General features: G+C 42.1%; 1 protein-coding gene across 7 annotated transcripts in view; it reads right to left on the bottom strand.

Moving 5' to 3' along the window:
- The window catches only part of PDLIM5 (PDZ and LIM domain 5), a 177,020-nt gene that overhangs the window by 126,675 nt on the left and 30,259 nt on the right, over positions 1–20,086 (bottom strand). For all 7 annotated transcript variants that reach the window (XM_054990104.1, XM_054990103.1, XM_054990102.1 and 4 more), the window contains one exon: positions 3,930–4,081. In XM_054990104.1, coding sequence (XP_054846079.1) covers positions 3,930–4,081 — 152 coding nt within the window. The remainder of the gene's footprint in view (positions 1–3,929; positions 4,082–20,086) is intronic.

Here is a 20,086-nt window from a genome sequence, read left to right as displayed (position 1 = left end):
AAGCCATAGGGAGCTTTGGCTGTTGTGAAGATGCTTACACGCATGTTCAGAACCAGGGCTTTTTTCCCCAGGGTTTTCAGGGGGAACACGGGGGAATGGAGTTCCGGAACTTCTTGAAAATGGTCACATAGCTGGTGGCCCCGCCCCCTGATCTCCAGACAGAGGGGAGTTTAGAGTGCCACCCGCACCGCTCGGCGGCACGGACAGCAATCTAAACTCCCCTCTGTCTGGAGATCAGGGGGCGAGGCCACCGGCCCATGTGACCATTTTCTCCGAGGGCAACCCACTGAGTTCCACCACCGCTTTTCCCAGAAAAAAGCCCTGTTCAGAACCTTAAATATGTCTAAGGACATTACAAAAGCAAATAATTAAAGGGAAACGAACAATGTAGCAGTGAAGGGTCATAAGACAAATGTTCTTGCACTTCCCCACCGTCTGACTTTCTCCTACTTCATAGCAAGTCCCTGACCTTTCAATCCCATCTGTGTCCTGACAGTGTGATTTATAGAAAGTCCTCCGGAACTTCTGTGCCCTGCTCAATACTTGATGCAAAATAAACGCTAGTAATGGTACTTCAAGGAGGTGTACAAGCTGCTGAAAATGTTTGTCAGTATGCCACTTCATGCTTCAAGTGCTCTTTCTAGTAGAACAAAATGTTAAAAATAACAAAATGAAGTTTTTAAATAGGTAAAGTGCTGTAGCACCTCTGACATAAAAAGAAGCCTACTGATAGTATGAATTAATTAAAATGTAATCAAGCTTTGCTCTTCAGGCTATAGTCACAATTTTTTTCCAACTTGTTTTACGAAGGAGAGCATAACAGAAGAGTTTTCCCCCAGATTTCCTTAAAGGTCATCCCCTAGTAAAGACCTCTGCTTTAGAAAATGTTTACAGCAGATTATTTTGCTGAGTTAAATAAATAAAAGACAGAACCAGGGTGATATAGCGGTTAAGGTTTCAAGTCATGAAGCTTATTGGGTGATCTGAGGCCTGTCATTCTCTCTCAAAACGTATTGTCAGGACAAAATGGAGAAGGGAAGAACAATGGATACTGCCCTGAATTCTTTGGAGGAAACGCATAATAAATAAAATACATACATACATTTTTTGAAATGCGCGTCAGAATAATATTTATTTTATTTATTTATGTCATTTATAGTCTGCCTTTCTCACTGAGATTCAAGGCGGATTACATAGCGTGAGATCAGTACAATCAGTACCGGGAATATTTCCGTACAGTATCAAGGAGATTTGTGTTAAGGACATGCTGAAGCAGAACATAATCAGTTCTAGGACTGACAGTAGATAAACATGAAATACGGGTAGTATAAGAGTAAATATTCGTGCAACAGATAATATGCAAGGCAACGTAGTGGTGCAGTTTATGGTCCCTAACTCATTAGCAAAGCATTTGAGACCCCTCCCTATAATACTTCCCTCCAATTTGAGTAAAAAGCCATTTTGAATCATTCGCAAAAAATGAACATTTTAAGTACACGACTACAACCAGAAAATCATTTAAAACCACAATTTGGAAGACTGGAAATATTACTTTGGGCTGACCTACCATTCCATGAGCACATTGCTTTAACCACAGTTTGATATTCAATTCTAGCAACTCAGTGCTAACCACAAACCAAGACTTATAAATCATGGTATTTTTATGAAGACACAGAATGAAGATTGTGATGTACCGTCTTAGAAATGGAGGGCTGAATTGCATAAGGAGAAAATGGGCAGCCTCAAGCCCACTCTCAGTCCTCCACACCATGATTTAGTTACTTGAATAAACTTAAAGTTATTATGTTCGTATTCTGTCCGTTGTAGAGGTTACAGTGGAAGAACAGATCTTTTGTTATCTATTAAACAGAAAAATTAAATGCAAGACGTTTTAAATAAATGCATCAGCCAACCGTGCTATGTCCTCTAGTTAATTAGATAACTGCTATTAGTAGTATTTTAAAGATTACCTTTAAGAAGTGCATACCCTATGTAAGCTCTGCCATTAAACATAGTAGCAGGAAAATATTTTCTAGGCACTGCTTCTGAGAGAACGTTGTCTCATGCTTCCGGATATAAAAAGGATTAGAAACAGATGGGAGAATACGGGATTGGAAACTGGCACAACCTCACAAGATAGCCTTCCCTCTTAGACAATGCTAAGATGCCAGGTCTGGAACCAGAGGGCAATTTATTTGATCTTTGCTTACTTAATCCTGCGATAAGCTGCCTCTGCCTCCAGCTGTCAGGTAGCAGACACAAGTGACTCATATCCTGTATGGGAGCGCATACGCTGACTCATTCACTATCAGCAGAACAATCCAATGATCTTCCATATTAAGCACCAGTCAAAAGCTAAAACCAGGACTTCCACCTCGTTCCTCTATAAGCTGTTATAAATTCATAGCAAGTTCTAAAAAAAATCTGGGGAAATTGATTCCTCTTGCAAATCATTAGGAGTCATGCAAAAAAAAAATAGTGAAATACTCCCTCTTTGTGCTTGGCAGACATACTGTAGTTATCTCTTAAGACCACATGAATAATGGGCATACAACAGAAATATCATGCAAGAATCACGTTTACAAAAGTAATACTTAACACAATAACAGATACCAGGTGTTAGGGAAGACACGTAAGACAGATACTGGAGAACAGCACACTCCACTGCTGTCTATTCTCAGCTTCTGACTGGTCTAGGAAAAGGTTGGACCATATAAAACATGCCCTGGTCACACTGGTTAATAGCTGTTTATGTAGTTATGCCAGTCAATTATTATACTCAAGGTAATAGGAGTTAGACCCTTCCAATGCTTCTAAATTGTTCCCACAAGGATCTGAAAGTTGTCCTATAGCTGTGAGTCCCCTGTGGCAGACGTAATATGTAGTTTGGCCCTCAACATCCATTGCAGAAGTATTTGCTTGGAATACTCCATGAACAATGCAAGACCTTTCTAGTGGGAAGGGTCTTATTCATTCAAGTTGTTTATACCAATGATAATATGTCTTGAGATAAAAGAGAAGTTCAGGAGGATTGAACTTGCCTGAACTCAGTGCTTTGACTTTCAATTGTATTGAAATGAGCTGGGATTAGTATTTTTCAGACAAGATTGCTTAGAAATTCTCAAAACCAGAAATTTTAAACTTCTCCTTTAAATAAAACAGGGGAGCTGGTCTCATTGCACAAGTAGAGCTCCCCTGTTTTACTTGTATTTAGTTTTAAAACCTCCTTTAAGGAAGGATTTTGAAATATAATTGGGAGTTCTATAACATGCTTTTGACTAGAAAATAGATTCCAAATAAAATTCTGAATAGCAGCTTTTTTGGTTTGGCTTTGTCTTCTTCATGGTTATTGCAGCCATGATTTCTATGGAAAATTGGATTCTGCCTGAACTCAGGCTTAAAATTAAACGTTGATTTGCACCATTCATGGGCCCTCTTCTCTTCCCTAAAGAACCGGCAGTTAAAAAAAAAAATCCCTTTGGAAAATGTCAGGTTTAACTTTTATGCGCCAGGTAATGCAATAACATTGATCTTTTCTCAGCTTACGCCACACATAAAAGCTCCATTTTTCTTAATGGCTCCGGTATATCATTTCCTTGACATAAACAAAAAGACAGGACACGAGATTTGGTTCTGTTATTAACAGCACTAGGTTAGGAAACCGTGAAGTTTTTAGTTTTGCCACTACTAATACTACTGAATATTGAAAATAATAGTATTCTTTAGACAGGTTATGTCTAAAAACACACTGTGAATATAACTGCTCAACGAATCTGGTAAAACCAAAAGATGAATAGATGGTTTCCTTTGGACTACTAAATGCTCATTATCATTGCAGCATGTCCACGGGGAGATTCTAGCAAAGGCAAAAGCATCCCAAAGGAAAAAATATATTTTTCTCAAAGACAGAATTGTTTTTAAAGTTTTACCTTTGCAAGTTCATAGTCAGCTTGCCTGAGCAGGTCTTGATCTTGTTTTGGGCTTCTAGATGAGTCATCCCATCTGCACTTACGCCGTCAATACTAAGAACCACATCACCGATTCCCACACTGGCATTGGCAGCTTTGCCTCCATCACTCAACTGCAAGATCACAAAGGCAAAAGAGGAGCCATTAGTCATTATAATTACCTTCCAGGAACGAACAAGAGCCTAGTGACACTGAAAAGATGAGCTAGAACCCATTTAGTCAGACACAAAAAAAATAAGTGCATCGGACACAGGCTCAGGGAAGCTTATGCTACAATAGATTTGTTAGTCTTTATTATGCCACAAGAATGTCATTTGTGGCTGCAGGAGACTCACACAACTACCTTTCTGAAGTTAGTTGTTAGGTAAAAGAACTACCCCTAGAATTAACAGCACTTGGCAAAGTTTCAAGCAATGTTCTGACAATTCTTCTCAAAGGTCATGTCATGTGACCCCACTGGAGAATAGCAGCCACTAAAGACATTCAGTACATGCTGGAATTCCAGATCCAACTCCATGTTAATATTGGGCGGTGGGGGGGGAGTGCCTGGTACATGCCAATACTGGCTTTCAGCACACACAGAGCAATAAACCGAACCTCAACTAGCACCTTCTCTTAAGGAAGGCAAACTCCGTATGAATGCAGAATTCTAACTCATTCTTCATAACATGTGGCACTGGAAATAACACCACAATAAAACTAGGAAGAGATAAATGGAAACAAAAACATGATAAAGTTTGAAGCTGTAATTAGCATGAGACATGCTGTGCATCACTTCAATTACTCATCTCTGCATGAGTTACAAGTTATATTTAATTGGAAGTTCAATCCAATATATAGCTACAGATTGGATCCTTTGGTTCTCTTTCACCAAAACTTTCTCCAACAGAAGATAACTTCCTTCAACAAAGTAAGTCTGTTCTTCATCAGAAAAGGTGTTCTCCATTAGAAGTAGTATTACTTCCTTGAAGGAAGATTTAGCAGAAGAGTACCATAAAACCAAGTGTAGCAGGAAGAAAGCACAGGGTTGTGTTCCATCTAAATTCAGTGTATGGAAGAGCAGCTTCTCTGCCTCCTCCCTCCTAAAGCAGTCCCAAATGCCTCATGAAAAGCTGCTCTTGAAGGGGAGGGGTACTATGGGGGGAGGGAATTGTCTCTCCTCTTGGACTTCTTTGATAGGTTCTAGCCCAGCATCATTACTAGTTAGCCACATTACAACAGTGAAGGAAAAATTACATCTGATAATACAAATGATATTGGGAACATCTTTGAGAAATTAAAACGTCTTTTCAAGGAGAAGCACAACATGCACATTCCAAGTCCTTCTTTAGAGGTTTCTAAGCAGAGACTAGATGGCCATCTGATTCTGTGAAACTAGGCAGATCATGAGAGGGAGGGCAGGAAGGATTACATCAGTGCTTAGTTCACATGGCCCCTTCTTACATGCCCAGCGTAATGCCGATTGCTACTTTGGGGTCAGGAAACAATTTTTCCCAGGCCAGTTTGGTTAGGTATCCTGGAGGTGTTTTGCCATCTTCTGGGCATGGAGCTGGGGTCACTAGAGGTGTATGGGGGGCGGGGGAGATAATTGTGAATTTCCTGCACTGTGCAGGAGGTTGGACTAGATGACCCCGGAGGTACCTTCCAATTCTATGATACTGTAATTTTCAGTACCATTGTTTTGTATATTTATACCAAGTATATCCAATGCTTCAGTTTCAGGTAGGTAGCTATGTTGGTCTGCAGTAGAACAGTAGGGTTTGAGTCCAGTGGCACCTTAGAAACCAACAAATTTTCATGGTATAAGCTTTCAAGAGTCAGAGCTCCCTTCTGAAAGGAAGGAGCCTGACTCCCTTCTTCTGAAAAAGGGAGCTCTGACTCTCGAAAGCTTACACTCAGAAAATCCTGTTGGTTTCTGGTGCCATTGGACCCAAACCATGAATGGAAATGTTTATCAGCTTTCCCTTCCTCCAACAGCATCCCCCATAAGAAGTCACTGCTAAAGATTGGGGAACACTCCAGAACAGTATGCCATGCGGTCAGAGGAGAGTATCAGCTGAAGTTATCCTGAGACAGAACTCAAGCTTGTGTAGCTTGTTCTGCCCATGGAAGAATGAGATGACACAATCCCTATTGAGTCTTCCTTCTTGGTGTAGGGGGGGCAGGGGATGCTTGGAGAAGGAGAAACTCACTGGGGAAAATAACACCTTCATGTAGACAATTCACTGAAATACTGTATCCAACACAGTTCACAAAGGCTCCAGTTATGTCTAAATTTCATCTGTATCATGCTTTTAAATATTCTTATTCACACAGAGCAGGCATTAGAACTATAGAAAGGGTGTGAAAATAAAAATCTGAAGAGCAAGATTCGGGTTCATTAGTACCTTAAAGACCAACTAAGGTTTAGCAGTACCTTAAAGACCAACTACTGGACCAAAATCTCGCTTTTCTACTATTTTATTTATTTATTTTATGTCATTTATGGTCCGCCTTTCTCATTGAGACTCAAGGCTGATTACACAGTGATTACACAGTGACAGTAATACAGTCAGTATTAAGGACAACTTCATAAACAAATATCATAGGGTAAATAAATTCAAGTTTACAAACACATAACATTAGCAAGAATCCAATAAAGAGCTGAAGAAACAGAACGTAAGCAACTCTAGCAATACAGAGTTGAAGAAATGCTGAGAATATAAGCAATTCTAGGGCTGACATAGGAGCACATATTTAAAGCAACAGATAGTACGTAAGGCAACACAGTGGTGAAGTCTATGGTCCCTAACTCATTATCAGAGCATCTGAGACCCCTCCCTGCAATACAAAATCCTTTTAAAATAATTTGGTTTTGCACTGTTTGTGGAAAGCTAGAAGAGTGGGGGCTCTCCTGACCTCCTCAGGCAGGCTGTTCCACAGGGTAGGGGCCACCACAGAGAAAGCCTGTGCATGGGCTGCTGTTGATTTCGCCCATGTACAAGGTGGCACCTGCAGGAGAGACTGTTCGGATGAGTGAAGTTGCCATGGAGGAACATAGGGAGGGAGGTGGTCCTGTAGGTATGCCAGACCAATGTCCCAAAGAGCTTTGTATGTGATAATCAATACTTTGAACTGAGCATGGAAACTGATAGGTAGCCTATGGAGTGACTGCGGAATGTGGGTGATGTTTGTGCTCCTGCTCGTTCCTGATAACAGTCGAGCCACAGCATTTTGCACCAATTGGAGTCTCCTAGTTAACTTAGATGGGAGATCTATGTATAGTGCATTACAGTAGTCAAGTCCTTATGTTACCATAGCATGGATCCAGGTGGCCAGGTCGGCCACGTCAAGGTAAGAAGCCATCTTCCAGGCTAGAGTGAGGTTGTAGTAAGCATTTTTTGCAGCTGCCTTAACTTACTAGAGACCAACATGGCTATGCACTTGAAACTAAAAATCTGCAGTTTTCCTACCACATAAAACACTGGACAGTCATTTAGCATACAGAAGATGACAGTATTAAATCACATCAGACTGTCAAAATTAATGCTATGCTCCCTCCAACTAGTGCATTTTATTTGGACATCTAGAGTAGCTTCAAATCAAAGCACAACTCTTATAGCACAGAGATGCTAAGAGCATTTTAATGCCCATTAAACACTTAACATGATTACAGTTTTGAATAACAAGCATTTTAAGAGTTCAGACAGAAGCCAATAAAACAGAAGAACCCCAGTTATTTACCAACAGGAAGCAAAAACCAAGTTCACACACTTCTGTGTGAACCACAGCTTCCTCTCATGACATTTTACCATTTGATATAAAAAGAAAGAGCATAAACACACATTCCAAATCAGCCAATGTCTCTTGCCTGAAGATTTTAAAAAACACACTGAAACAGTTATTCAACAGCACAGCAAGTGAATGAACGGCACTGCCTTTGAGAATACATATAAAATTGAGAAAGAATATAGAGATGGAAAGAACAGGTTATCCTTTCCATTAAGCCTGCCAAGACGGGATTATTCTTTACTGTAAGTTCTTGAATGCTTTTGTTCTGTCTAGTTTCAAGTGTCTCACAGCAAGGGCTTCCATAGCTTTCCCTAAGAATTTATTATGCTGTCACTACATAGGCCTCACTGTTGAAAAATTAATTATCCCTGCCCCATTCTTACAGAGAGCGTTCAGTCTTTAAAAAACCCAAAAAACCTTTCCACTGCTTCTAGTTATTATTAACCCATAATTCATATTCTCATGATAAGTTATGCATACTACTTTCTTACCACTAGATTCTTACCAAATATATTTAAAGTCCTGTTTGAATTTAATATCACTATATATTTATTATCTCTCCTTATAGAATTATTATAATTAAAGCTGTTCTCTCATATTTATCTTCATGGAAGCACAGAAGGATATGTGAACTTGGGATGCAGAAACACTCACTGGTTTGGCACACACCCTGTTCCAGAGAAGAGGGCTGCACCAAATATGGAGTAAAGAAAAAAAAAACCTTTATGTTACACCACTTATTTATTTATTTATATTCAATTTATATTCCGCCCTCCCCACATCAGCAGGCTCACGCACACAAGAGCGCTAAGCTCCGCCCCTTCCCAGAACCCGGATGGAGAGGGAGGGAGTCTGCCTCCTTCTCCGTCCAGGGCTCCAATTGCCGGCTCCCAGCTTACGCGGCGAGCCGCGGCTGGGAGAGCCGAATTCAATATGTGGCTTTTTGTGCAGGTAGATTTTCACATGGCTTAATTGATGCTTACTACCTCCCCATCCTGCTGCATAACTGCTCTGTTAAACAGGCAAATATTTAAATGAACAATTAGGTCACTCACAAGTCCTATAGATCAATCTTCAATAAAATCTTACCCGTTGGTGTTTGGCTACTTAGTCCTTACTTATGCTAAGAGCTGCAGATCAGCTTGAATCAGTAGCATCCGTGTGCATGTGCACTTTTGGGAAAATCTGATGTAAACTGGTTTGACAGTCATTCTTGGCTCTGTGGCACAAACCGAACAGACTAAGTGATAGGCTCACAGCTGACTACTGCTTAATATGGCAAACTCAATCACTGAGCACGTTTGCAGTGGAATTAATCTGAACGGTTACTTCAAAAGTTTAAATCAGCTCCTCAGATAATTTGAAAAAACAGATGACAATTCATAGCTGAATGTTATCAACTTCATTATCTCCACACACACACACACACACACACCACCCAGTATTATATCCTTTACTGTGGCAAGGGCAGTGCCAGCTATGATATCTGCATTCCTTGGTCATGCAGAACCATATAGAAATACTGACTGTAGCTAACAAACCCAATTGAAACCATAATTTCAAATCTTGATTTAACATACCCTAATTATCATTAGCGGAGTGGCCCACATTCGGACAATCATGCTAACTTCAGCTGGTTTAAACAAACCACAGTTTTGTGTAATGTCTGGATCAAGATTATGAACTCAGTGGCACCTTTATTGAGATAAGAGAAAGGCGAAACGTGACCTTGTAATTGTCACTATGTCTCAGCCTAATCCATCTCACAGGGTTATGAGAATAGAACAGGAAGGAACAGGGCCGGCGCGCCCATGGAGGCCAGGTAGGCGGTGGCCTCGGGCGCGCGGGCACTGGAGGGGCGCCGCTTGAGCCCCGCTGCCGCCGCCACACTTCCCAGCCGGGCGCAGCCTCCACGCACCGCCCCAGCAGCGGCTCGCAGCTTCTGCTCCCGGCTGGGGCGTGTGGGGGCGGCGGCGGTGGAAGCACGGGGCTGGCTGGCTCCGTTGCGTGCTCCTCCGCTCCAGCCGGGCGCAGAAGCCGTGAGCTGCTGCTGGGGTGGCGCACGGAGCAGCCTCCGTGCGCCGCCCCAGCCCCGGCTCGCAGCTTCTGCGCTCGGCTGGGGCATGTGGCGGCGGCAGCACGGGGCTGGCTGGCTGGCTGGCTGCAGCTACTGCTGCAGCCAGCCACCCCAGCTCTGCTGTGCACTCCTCCGCCCCAGCTGGGCGTAGAAGCCGTGAGCTGCTGCTGGGGCGGCGTACGGAGCAGCCTCCGCGCGCCGCTCCAGCAGCAGCTCGCAGCTTCTGCGCTCGGCGGTCCTCCACACGCCGCCCAGCCCCCCTGCGGCGCGTGATGACGTCTGCAATGACGTCATCACGCAGTCCGTGGCGCGCCCGCGCGCACACGCCGCCGCGGGCGCCAAAACCTCTGGCACCGGCCCTGGGAAGGAAGCACACACATGTCTCTTAAGTTCCTTGGAGAAAAGATCAGATATTTATTTATTAATATATTAATGTGCTGGCTTTCCTACCAATTATGGTTTCTTAAGTATCCAAAAGTCAATGTTCCTATTTCAAAATTCATTCTCTACTGTCTTCAGCAATGACACCAATACTATAATGCCCTAATTCTAGTCACTGTCATCTCTCTGTCTCAGATGAGCTTATTAGAGGAGATACAATACATGACACCAAAAACTTTTAAAACATGACCATATCCACCACAGGAGGATTGCTGAGCCCACATTGGAGGGAGATGTGGACAGTGGGTGCAAGAAGATATCCCATGCACACCCAACTGCAAATATTTAACACAACAAATAGATCAGCTGTGCCAATAAAGTTAGCTGAATTAGACTACTTGCCATTCTCTGGTTCTGAATGCTGATGTAACTGAATAAAGTATAGGCACGAGGGCAGTCAGTTGCAGACTTTAAAACTGTCTCAGATTCAGCACAGTGGTTAAGTGGTGGGGTTGCAAGACAGCACTTCGCTGGTTCGAGTCCCATTATCGCCATGAGCTCAGTATGTGGGCATGGGTAAGCCACTCCTCTTGGCACCAGCTAACCAGCTGTATTGTGGGAATAACAACAACATTGACTTTGCTCACCGCTCTGAGTGGAGCACTAATTTGTCTAGAAGGTTGGTATATAAGCATACTGTTGTTGCTGTTGTTGTTATTATTAATAATACAAAATCTGTAGGTAAATAATTACTCTGTACTAATGAGATGTGTGCTACTCTCATTTTACTACAGGCTGCCTATAGAGGAGATCTTCTAATGTGACCTTTCATGCATAAATACTAAGAAGCTAAATTTTCTAGTTAAGATCACAGTACTATAAGTGTATCTTCTTACTCAGCCCAGAAATTAGAATGCAGGAAGAGTATTTTGAAATTACTGAGGACTGAAATACCAGGGCACGGCATGTGTCTGATGATATTACAGTACCAGCAAATGTCATGTACATTTTCATGTTAGGCTTCAGGCTGAGGCAGGCTGTTGAGAATATAATATAATGCACCAATATAAACCACGATCTCTTAAATGCACAAACCAACAACACTCATTTCTGCAATACTGTCTATCCAACAATTGCATTCTCAACCAATTTGTTCACCTGTGAGTTACTGGGCATCACTGAAGTCTGAAATAATTTGACTGCTTTAACAAGAAGACACATTTAACTAGTACTTATTGTTTAAGTTGTCTGTCACTACTCAACTTGGCTCTCAGATTTCTGGGAGAAAGGGAGGCTTATAAGTACTTCAAAATAAACAAAATAATCTGTCTTCTAGACAGATTAATGCCCCATCAGAACCGTGATCAAAGTCAGTGTTATTATCCCCACTACACAGCTGGGGCCAAGAGGAGTAGCTTACCAAGACCCCCTACTGAGTGGGGTTCAAATGAGGAGAATGCTGATTTGCGGCAGGGGATTTCCCACTCCCAGACTAGGCTCCCCACCACCACTCACCTGGCCACCAGGAGGAAAAGGCATGGGGAATGGGCTCAGGAGGCAAAATACCTCCCAAGCAAGCCTGCAGCTGGTGCACACCCAGCGGGGCACAATGATGTCACTTCCAGCAATGACATCACTGCATTGGCCAGGGGATGCTGCCATGCTTAACTTGGGGCTGATCTGGGACCCAAAAAGGCAAGGTGCAGGAGCATTCCCATGGCCAGAACAATGACATCATTTCCAGATGTGACATCATTGTGTTGATGCCAGGAGCACACTTGCACATTTTGCATGTGCAAAGTTCTTCAAAATATTAAGTATGGAGTCCCCCCCTCTCACCGGGAGGGTAAGGGAACCTGGCAACCCTACGCATACCAGTTCTGTAGAATGTCATCAGGTTATCTTTCTGTGAAAAGAGGGAGATGCTTTCTCCAGATCAATTAACAAGGCTTCCCTGGATTAGTGTTTTCTGAAAAAAGTAATGAATCGGTTTTTACCCAAATTTATTACAGTATATACAACAAAAAATAACCCAGTCACAAATTCAGTGAATGTGATTTCATATCCACAATGCTTTTCAACTATAACAAAAAATCTGTAAGCACTAAGTAGCTATATTTTGAGAATGTAGTCACTGCACATGCCAAAAAACAAAAAAAGCATTCTGTTACAAAATTAACACAGAGAAGAATTCTATCCCTGAACATCAGTAAAGGGTTTTAATTAAATTTCTTTGGCATGAATCTTTGGTTTATGTATTTGAAAAGTTGGTTTTTTAAAAGGGTTGTGCGATTTGGGTTTCGGATTCAGGTAAACTACCCGAATCGAACCCGATTCACAATGATTCGGCATGCTGGTCCCGATTCGGAAACCCCGAATCAAAGCTTCCCAAAGCTATTCATATCACTTTGGGAAGCTTCGGATCAAGGGGTTTAAATGCCCCTTTCTGTGCCACTGCGAAGCAGCATGGAAAGGCATTTAAACCTGTGGATCGGCTGTTTGGCCACTGCAGCAGTGGAGGAGGTGGTGCAGGCCCCACAGGAGCCGGCTCCAGGTTTCCCCGCAGCCCAGCTGGCCACTAAGGCGGCAGAGTAGGCGCCGCGGGCCCCGCAGGAGCAAGCTCTGGGCTTACCTGCCACCCAGCTGATTGGCCTCCCCTCTTCCTGCCGGCCAGGTAAGTGGGGTGGGTGGATTTGCCCATCGGGTGGGAATGGGGGTTTGCTCCCCCCCTCTTCAGTATGCTTCGAAGCTAAATACCAGAAACCCAAAGCGGCTTGCTGCTTCGGGATTCTGGTAATACTGGATTTCCCCCCCGGAATTCCAGATTTTTTTACCTAAAGCGGGAAACGTGAATTTTTGGGGGGTGCACACCCCCTATTAAGACGCATATTATGATGAACTCACCATTCTATATTTGTTAAGCAATAATAAGATCTGATACCAGCTTTCTATTTAAGGAGCTTAGTCAATATTGAACAAATTGACATTTTAAACATGTACAACCAATTTCCAGTGGGCCTCTTACCTGTGTGTCAAGGGAATGCTTGCATGTTTATTCTAAAACCACAGACACCTTTTGGCTAGAACAAACATTGAAAACTTGTGGTATAAGAGCAAAGCATAAAGTTTGTTGGTTAGCAAACCTTGATTAAGAGGGAACCCTGAAGCTGGAAGGTCCAGCTGAATTATTCATTCATTCTCTCCCAATTCGGAACCTTATTACCACCCCTGACCTACACACCTTTCGCCGTGCCCTTAAGACGTTATTGTTCCAACAAGTGGGGCTGGCCTAAATGTGTTTTAAGTGAATTGTCCTGTTTTTAGTTAAATTATTTAATATGTTTATATTTTATATTCTTATTGTTTTATATTTGTATGTTTTACTTTTGCTGTACACCGCCCTGAGTCCTTTGGGAGATGGGCGGTATAAAAATTCAATTAAAGTAAAGTAAAGTAAAGTAAAGTCCCGTTATCCTCAAGATAACCTTCTTTGATGGTTAATGGTCCATTTCTCTCTTTTTCACCAGTAGAAAATTGGATGGATCCAGCCCTTCTACTGCACAGATGATGCAGGAAATCCCCCATGCCGCCTCAAGTCATAATTCAATTGTCAAGTTACCAGCAAGAGCGAACACTTCTAAAAAGCCTCAGTGTGAAATACATTTGGATAGTGCAAATGCATTTCACACTGAAGTGTCTGGAATAAAGGAAAGCAAAACATTGCTCCCAAAAGACTTAGTGTGAAATCCATTAGCACTATCTATAGTTATCAGGAACATCTGCACTAACTAAAAAAAATGTCAGCAAGAAATAAACCATGCACCACCCCAAAACCTAAACAAACTGAGTTCAGGATCAAAGAACTTGAAACCCGGCCTTTCCCCTCCTATTTGTTCAAACAGAACTTTTCTTGTATGGGTGGTGAAGGAAATGGAGAGCATCGGAACCCCAGCTTCATTTGTCACTTTGTTGCTAAAAGGACAGAAAAATAACAAACAGAAGCGCACCCACTGAATAGCAGTTGGCTAACCTTGCCATTTTTTCAGTGAAGCACTCAAATTCAGACATCTAACAGGCATTCAGGAAAAAAGGAAGCAAAAGGAGGAAGCCGGGACAAAAGCAGCTCTGACCACCATCTCACAGTTCTCCATTCAACCATAGCACTACCTCTGGCACCTACCACATAATTAAAGGACTGGTAGAAGCAATTCTGTCACCAATAGTGAAATGGTACTGGGGACCCAAATAGCCCAGAATACTAGAATGTATGTTCTTCCTGAAATCCAAAAAAAAATCCCTAAAATTTCAGGTATGCATCCCTATCAGTAACTTCCACAGACGACAGATTAATTCTGTTGAAAGAGATGAGTGGGCAACCATCTAATGCTAATACTCAAGAACAGTTTGGGTGTGCTTGTAGAAGGTATCCCATAAAATCTACAAATTCAACTGAAGCCCCTAAAGGCAGCAGTATGTGAAAACAAACACAAGGCCATTTTTTGAATTTTGTGAAGAATGTTTTTAGAGCAATAAAATCCAGAAGAGCTGTCTAGAGGCTTTGGAAAGAATGCTTCAACAGCAGCTAAGTTATAAAAACACCACTACTTAATAGGAAAGTTCTTTTTCTTATTTGATCTCCAATTGAGATTCTCAGCAGTGCAAAAGCTCATTTCCACATTTTCCAGTATATCTGCATGGGAATGCCATGCACAAAACCAAAAGGAGCCAATGTCTCTCATGACAAGTGTCTCTAGAATATCAAGCTCCACTTTTAAACAATGGTTATTTTTCACAATTCTGATTCTTTTTTTACACAGTCTTTTTATTCCTGTACTTTATTCACACTGTGTAAGTCACCTACCCAGCAGAGAGAATACATTCACCAACATAGCTTGCCATTCTGGGAATGAGTCTTGGAAAGCTTTAGACTTACCCCTTCTCTCCAGTTCTGTTCAGAAAATTAAACAGTTTTGCATTCGCAGCAAACCATAATTTGTCATTCTGACCCGATATCAAACTTGGATTTCTTCTTTTGTTTCCAAACCACAGTTTAATCTAAACTGGAATCTTGGCCGGGGGGGGCATACTTTGCAATTTGGCTGAAATAACAAACTTGAGTTTGCTGCAAGCAAATGTGAAAGTAATTGATTACTTAGTTACCTGTACTGGGACGGTAGAGTGTGAACCTTCAAGCTCCAAAGTTAATTCCACGAATAACCCATGGGTCTGTTATGTCATATCTGAATGCAGACATATTTCTCGCCTTTATAGCTATGGATAGTTGGAGAACACAAGTGCTGCACTTCTGCATGCATGTACAGAAGGATATAAATAGCCTGCTCCTGGACTATTTTAATGACTTTTTAAAAATTATTATTGATTTTACGTTTTTGTGACTTTTAATTTATTTTTAATGTTGTTAGCCACCCGGAGCCCATCTGTGGGGAGGGTGAGGTATAAATCGATTAAATAAATAAATAAATAAATATAACCCTGACCTGGATAGCCCAGGGAAGCCCAATCTCATCACATCTTGGAAGCTTAACAGGGTCAGTTGTGGTTAGTAATTGGGTAGGATACCTCCAACAAAGACCAGGGTTGCAGAGGCAGGCAAATGGCCTCTATTAGTCTCCTGCCATGAAAACCCCCCTAGGGGTTGCCATAAGTCAGCTCTCCATCACCACCACAAGATATACAATGCTTTTTCACTGCAGTGATAAAAAGCTGTGCTGATTCTTCATATTTTCATTAGTTTCAACACCTTCCACTTCATCTTTCTCTATCATTGCAGGAGTTCTGAATTAGTGTCCTCAACACAACACTTTTGTTTTTTAAAAAAGACCCCTACTTTATACCACACTTTAACTTGGAGGTAACTGCATATTCCACCTTGTTGCCTTCCTTGTACATAAAAATGGTACCCACCTTCCTAAAAATCCTATGGAAGCCTGTGGCAAGAGGAAGTCATGTCCCAGCAGACAAATTTATGTAGAGAATAATATGTGCTCGATATATAAACTACTTATAGGGAGGCTGTTGCTATTAATTTGCAAAATTGCTCTAAACACACATTCATGTGACTACCTGCATTACAATAAATGTGCTGGCAAATATGTACTACAGCCCAGTCTTGCACATTTTTCCTACATACTAATATAACAATCCCTATTTACCAAAATTAAACAAGACAACCATCTAGCTCCCAGGTATTAAAATGGAGTCTTCTGCCCCCTCTTCCACTAGTTACTACTTTGAATTGCAACAAGATTTTAAAGTACCTCATGTGTTGCATATACACAGATCATTACTGGGGGTGGAGATAAAACCTTTGCCATGCTGAACACAGGTTAAACTTTATTGCTTCCACTCACATTTCAACCAGATACAGAATTGCATGTTAACCCTGGAGCCTGTTATTTGATATGGGAAATCAGAAAAGTTCAGAATTCCTTTGGCGATCCAACTGTTCGTTTATACGCATCACCATTATCAAAGAGTTACTAATATCTCTTGATTGTTCCTGCTGAGTGACTGCACATCAGCCTGCTTGTGCTAATTTGTTCCTGTATGAAACGTGAGTGCATGATTGTGTAATTTTCATGAAAGGATGCTGGGAGAGAAGAGGGGATGGAGAACATTGAATGTGGAAGATATGTGAACTGGCCCAAAATTTTACAAGCGTTAGCTTCAGATGACCACAAATGTGCAGACATGGCAGTAAAGAAGAATGATAAACAAAGAGATCAGGGAGATTCAAACATAAAACAGACTATTGGAAAAATGCAAAACTGTATGAGATAGTATCTCAACATCCAATACTGCAGATCCACAGAAATGTGAAGTGGTTAAAAGTGCTAGATAACTCATTGCCAACAGCAGTTTATTGCAGACATTGCTGACATAAACAAGTTCTATATTAGGGAGTTCTATATTAGAAAGAGACAGAAAATAACTGGCCAGTCTCATAAAATCTTCTACATAATCTGCACTGTGATCACATTTGGAATACTATGTAAAGCTATGTGCTCAAAAAGATTATTTTAAGGCTGTAAAATGCACAGAAAAGAGGGCAAAGCAAATTGCTCATCTTCCCTATAATGAAAGGTTAAAGTGTTGAAGATTTTAGTAGGAGGTGGGGGAAGGGGAAAAGGTTTTAAAAATTACAAATTGAGGAGAGAAATGTGCCTCTTCTTACAAGACTAATATTTGGCTTCAGTCAGCAAAGCTGATTTGCAGTGGATTCAGAACAAAGACAGCACTTTTTATACACTGACTCAGGTCACCTTAAAAGGTGCTTGGACAATTTAATAGAGGATAGGTCTAACTATTATCAACAAAAATAGCTAAATGGAGCATCTGTATTCAGAGGCAGTATTTCTCTTGTGAGGCTTCGCCCTGCTCTGGCCCCACCTTAGTGGATTCAGTTGTAGCCCTATTAACTGGGCAGGTACTGGCTGGATGATCCAGGTTTCAGAAAGAGTGTGGGGTGGGCTAACACTGCCAAGCATCCCTCACTATTCTCTTGGCTGTGCTCTGAACTTGCTCTGCAATCTCCTCCAAGCTCTCCTCCCAACTCCTTCCTCTCCACCCCTACTTGTGGGTGGACTTCCCTTTTATCCCTTCACCATTCCCAGGCTCCACCTCCTAAACCCACCCCCAATAATCTGGCCACTGCCCTGGCTGCCTTAGGCAGCCACACCTGGGGTTGCTTCGCTTCTAGCCTCTCCTGGCTATTTCCAATCCCCTCCAGCCTGCCTGTGGGTTTGCTGGGCTGTTGCCCTTCCCCTGCCTGCCACTGGGTTGGGGTGCGGCCTGGTGCCCCCTTTGCTACCATTGATCTGCTACCTCGGGGGAGGGGCTGTCTGTCTGTCTTTGCCTCCTGTCTTTGCCTTTGCCTCTCCCTCTGACTGGGCTGTTGAGCTTCCCATGGGCTGAGGAAAGGGGTTGCTCTGGAGCCGTGGCTGGGAAGCTGGTGGTAGCTAGGATCCAGGAGCTGTTGCCAAGCCTGCCTCCTGCTGATGAGGCTTTGTATGCACCTGGGGCTTCCTCAGTGCCTTCACTGCCTGTTCTCTCCTTGCTGGGTGAGTGCTAAGGGTGGCAGGACAAGATGGTGAGCCTATAAGCCCTGGTTTGGGGGGGGGGGCTCTGCGAGGGTTCCCAAGTCTGGCCTGGGCACTAGACATCTCTGAATACAGATCTTCCAGTAACCAAGAAAATGAGCCAGCTGATGCCTTCAGGCCTGCAATTGGAAACCTCTGGCAGCCCACTGTTGAAAACATGATACTAACTGGACACTTCGTAAGATCTAACATAGTTCTTAGGATATTGCTATGAGACTGCCAAAGATTCTGCAGAGTATTGTCCTATTTAACAAAAGTTTCTTCTGTCAAGCAATACTCATCTTCCTGTTCCTAAAGTGCAATATGAACTAGGGACTATAAGTTTGTTTAGATGTCACCATGACTACTTCAGCTTTAATTCTTCCCCATACATACACACCCTATGACATCACTACTGACTCATGCTACCTGGGTGCGGTGTTCCAGGACTACAACTCTAGGAACAACACTTTTGACTTTAGCAACAAAGCTCCAATTTATTCATCACTCTCTGGTGAGTATAGGATTATTATCAGAGAACAGCCTCAAATGCAGTTCTCAACAGAGTCACAGAATGGAAAAATAAACTTAAAGTATTGTTCATGGTATTCCAAACAATTCAGAGTTAACAAGAAGTTTGATGTACATCTTGCAGAATGAAAAGAAAACTTCAAAGAACAACAAAACCAAGTCAACATTATACTGTATTTTAAAAAATAGTTCTGTGCTAAGCTAACAATATAAAGGTACATTTATAGCTAAGGTATCAATTTTTCCTGCTTCTCTTAAGCTGTTTCCACACATCCATTAAAAAAACAGCCCACTTATCAAACACTGCTGGCTTTTCTCTTTCACTCCACACATCTCCAGTTTCAAAATGGTAACAGGCTGTTTGGCTTCTGTTTTTTCTGCACCTTTTGGGGGGAACTTCAGAAATGCATTCTCAGAAATGGCGCTGAAAAAAACGGAAGCAAAACAGCCTGCTACCGTTTTGAAATTGGACATGTGTGGAATGAAGGAGAAAAGGCTGCAGTGTTGGGTGAGTGGGTCATTCCTTTAACAAAGTGTGGAAATGGCCTTGGTACTAGGCATGTACAATTTTAATTTAATTTTCATTTTACTTTATTTATATGGCTTACATCATTCTCCTGTCCTCCATTTCACCCTCACGACAACCCTATGAGGTAGATTAGGCTGAGAGTCAGTGACTGGCCCAAGGTCACCCAGTAAGCTTCCATTACAGAGCAGGGAATCTACCCACTACACCACACAAGGAGCTATTCAAAGCAATGAAGCCTAACCTTTACAATAATAGCAATCATATGCATTCACTTCCCCCCGTCCATGCAATGATTCATTAGCCATTTCTGTCTTTACCCCGCCCTTCCCTCCAAAAAGCAGAAAGTGGCCAATACTACTCCATTTTATTCTCACAGCAACCCTATGATACAGACGATGCTGAGACTGTAGACTAAAGTCAAAGCTTCAAGGTGAACTGGGGATTTGAACCTGTGGTCTCTCCAATCCTGTTCCAGCATTCTAACCACTACACCACACTGGTTCTCACATATGTAAAAGCTTATCTTCAACAATGATATGGGCTAGGAACTATTTTTTTTAAATGAAAGCCTAACTTCAAAACATCCAGTTTGCAGGATTGGGGGGGGGGAGGGTTGTTGGAATCACTGAATAAATTCAGCCCTCAGCATTTCTTTGAGAGCTCTGTTGTTCTTTCACTCTCCTAATGAGTATGTTGCAAAATAATAAACTGCAAAAAATATAAAAGAAAA

Source organism: Eublepharis macularius, chromosome 10 (genome assembly GCF_028583425.1).
Source record: "Eublepharis macularius isolate TG4126 chromosome 10, MPM_Emac_v1.0, whole genome shotgun sequence".
Classification (NCBI taxonomy): domain Eukaryota; kingdom Metazoa; phylum Chordata; class Lepidosauria; order Squamata; family Eublepharidae; genus Eublepharis; species Eublepharis macularius.
This window is presented reverse-complemented; position numbering and strand designations above follow the sequence as displayed.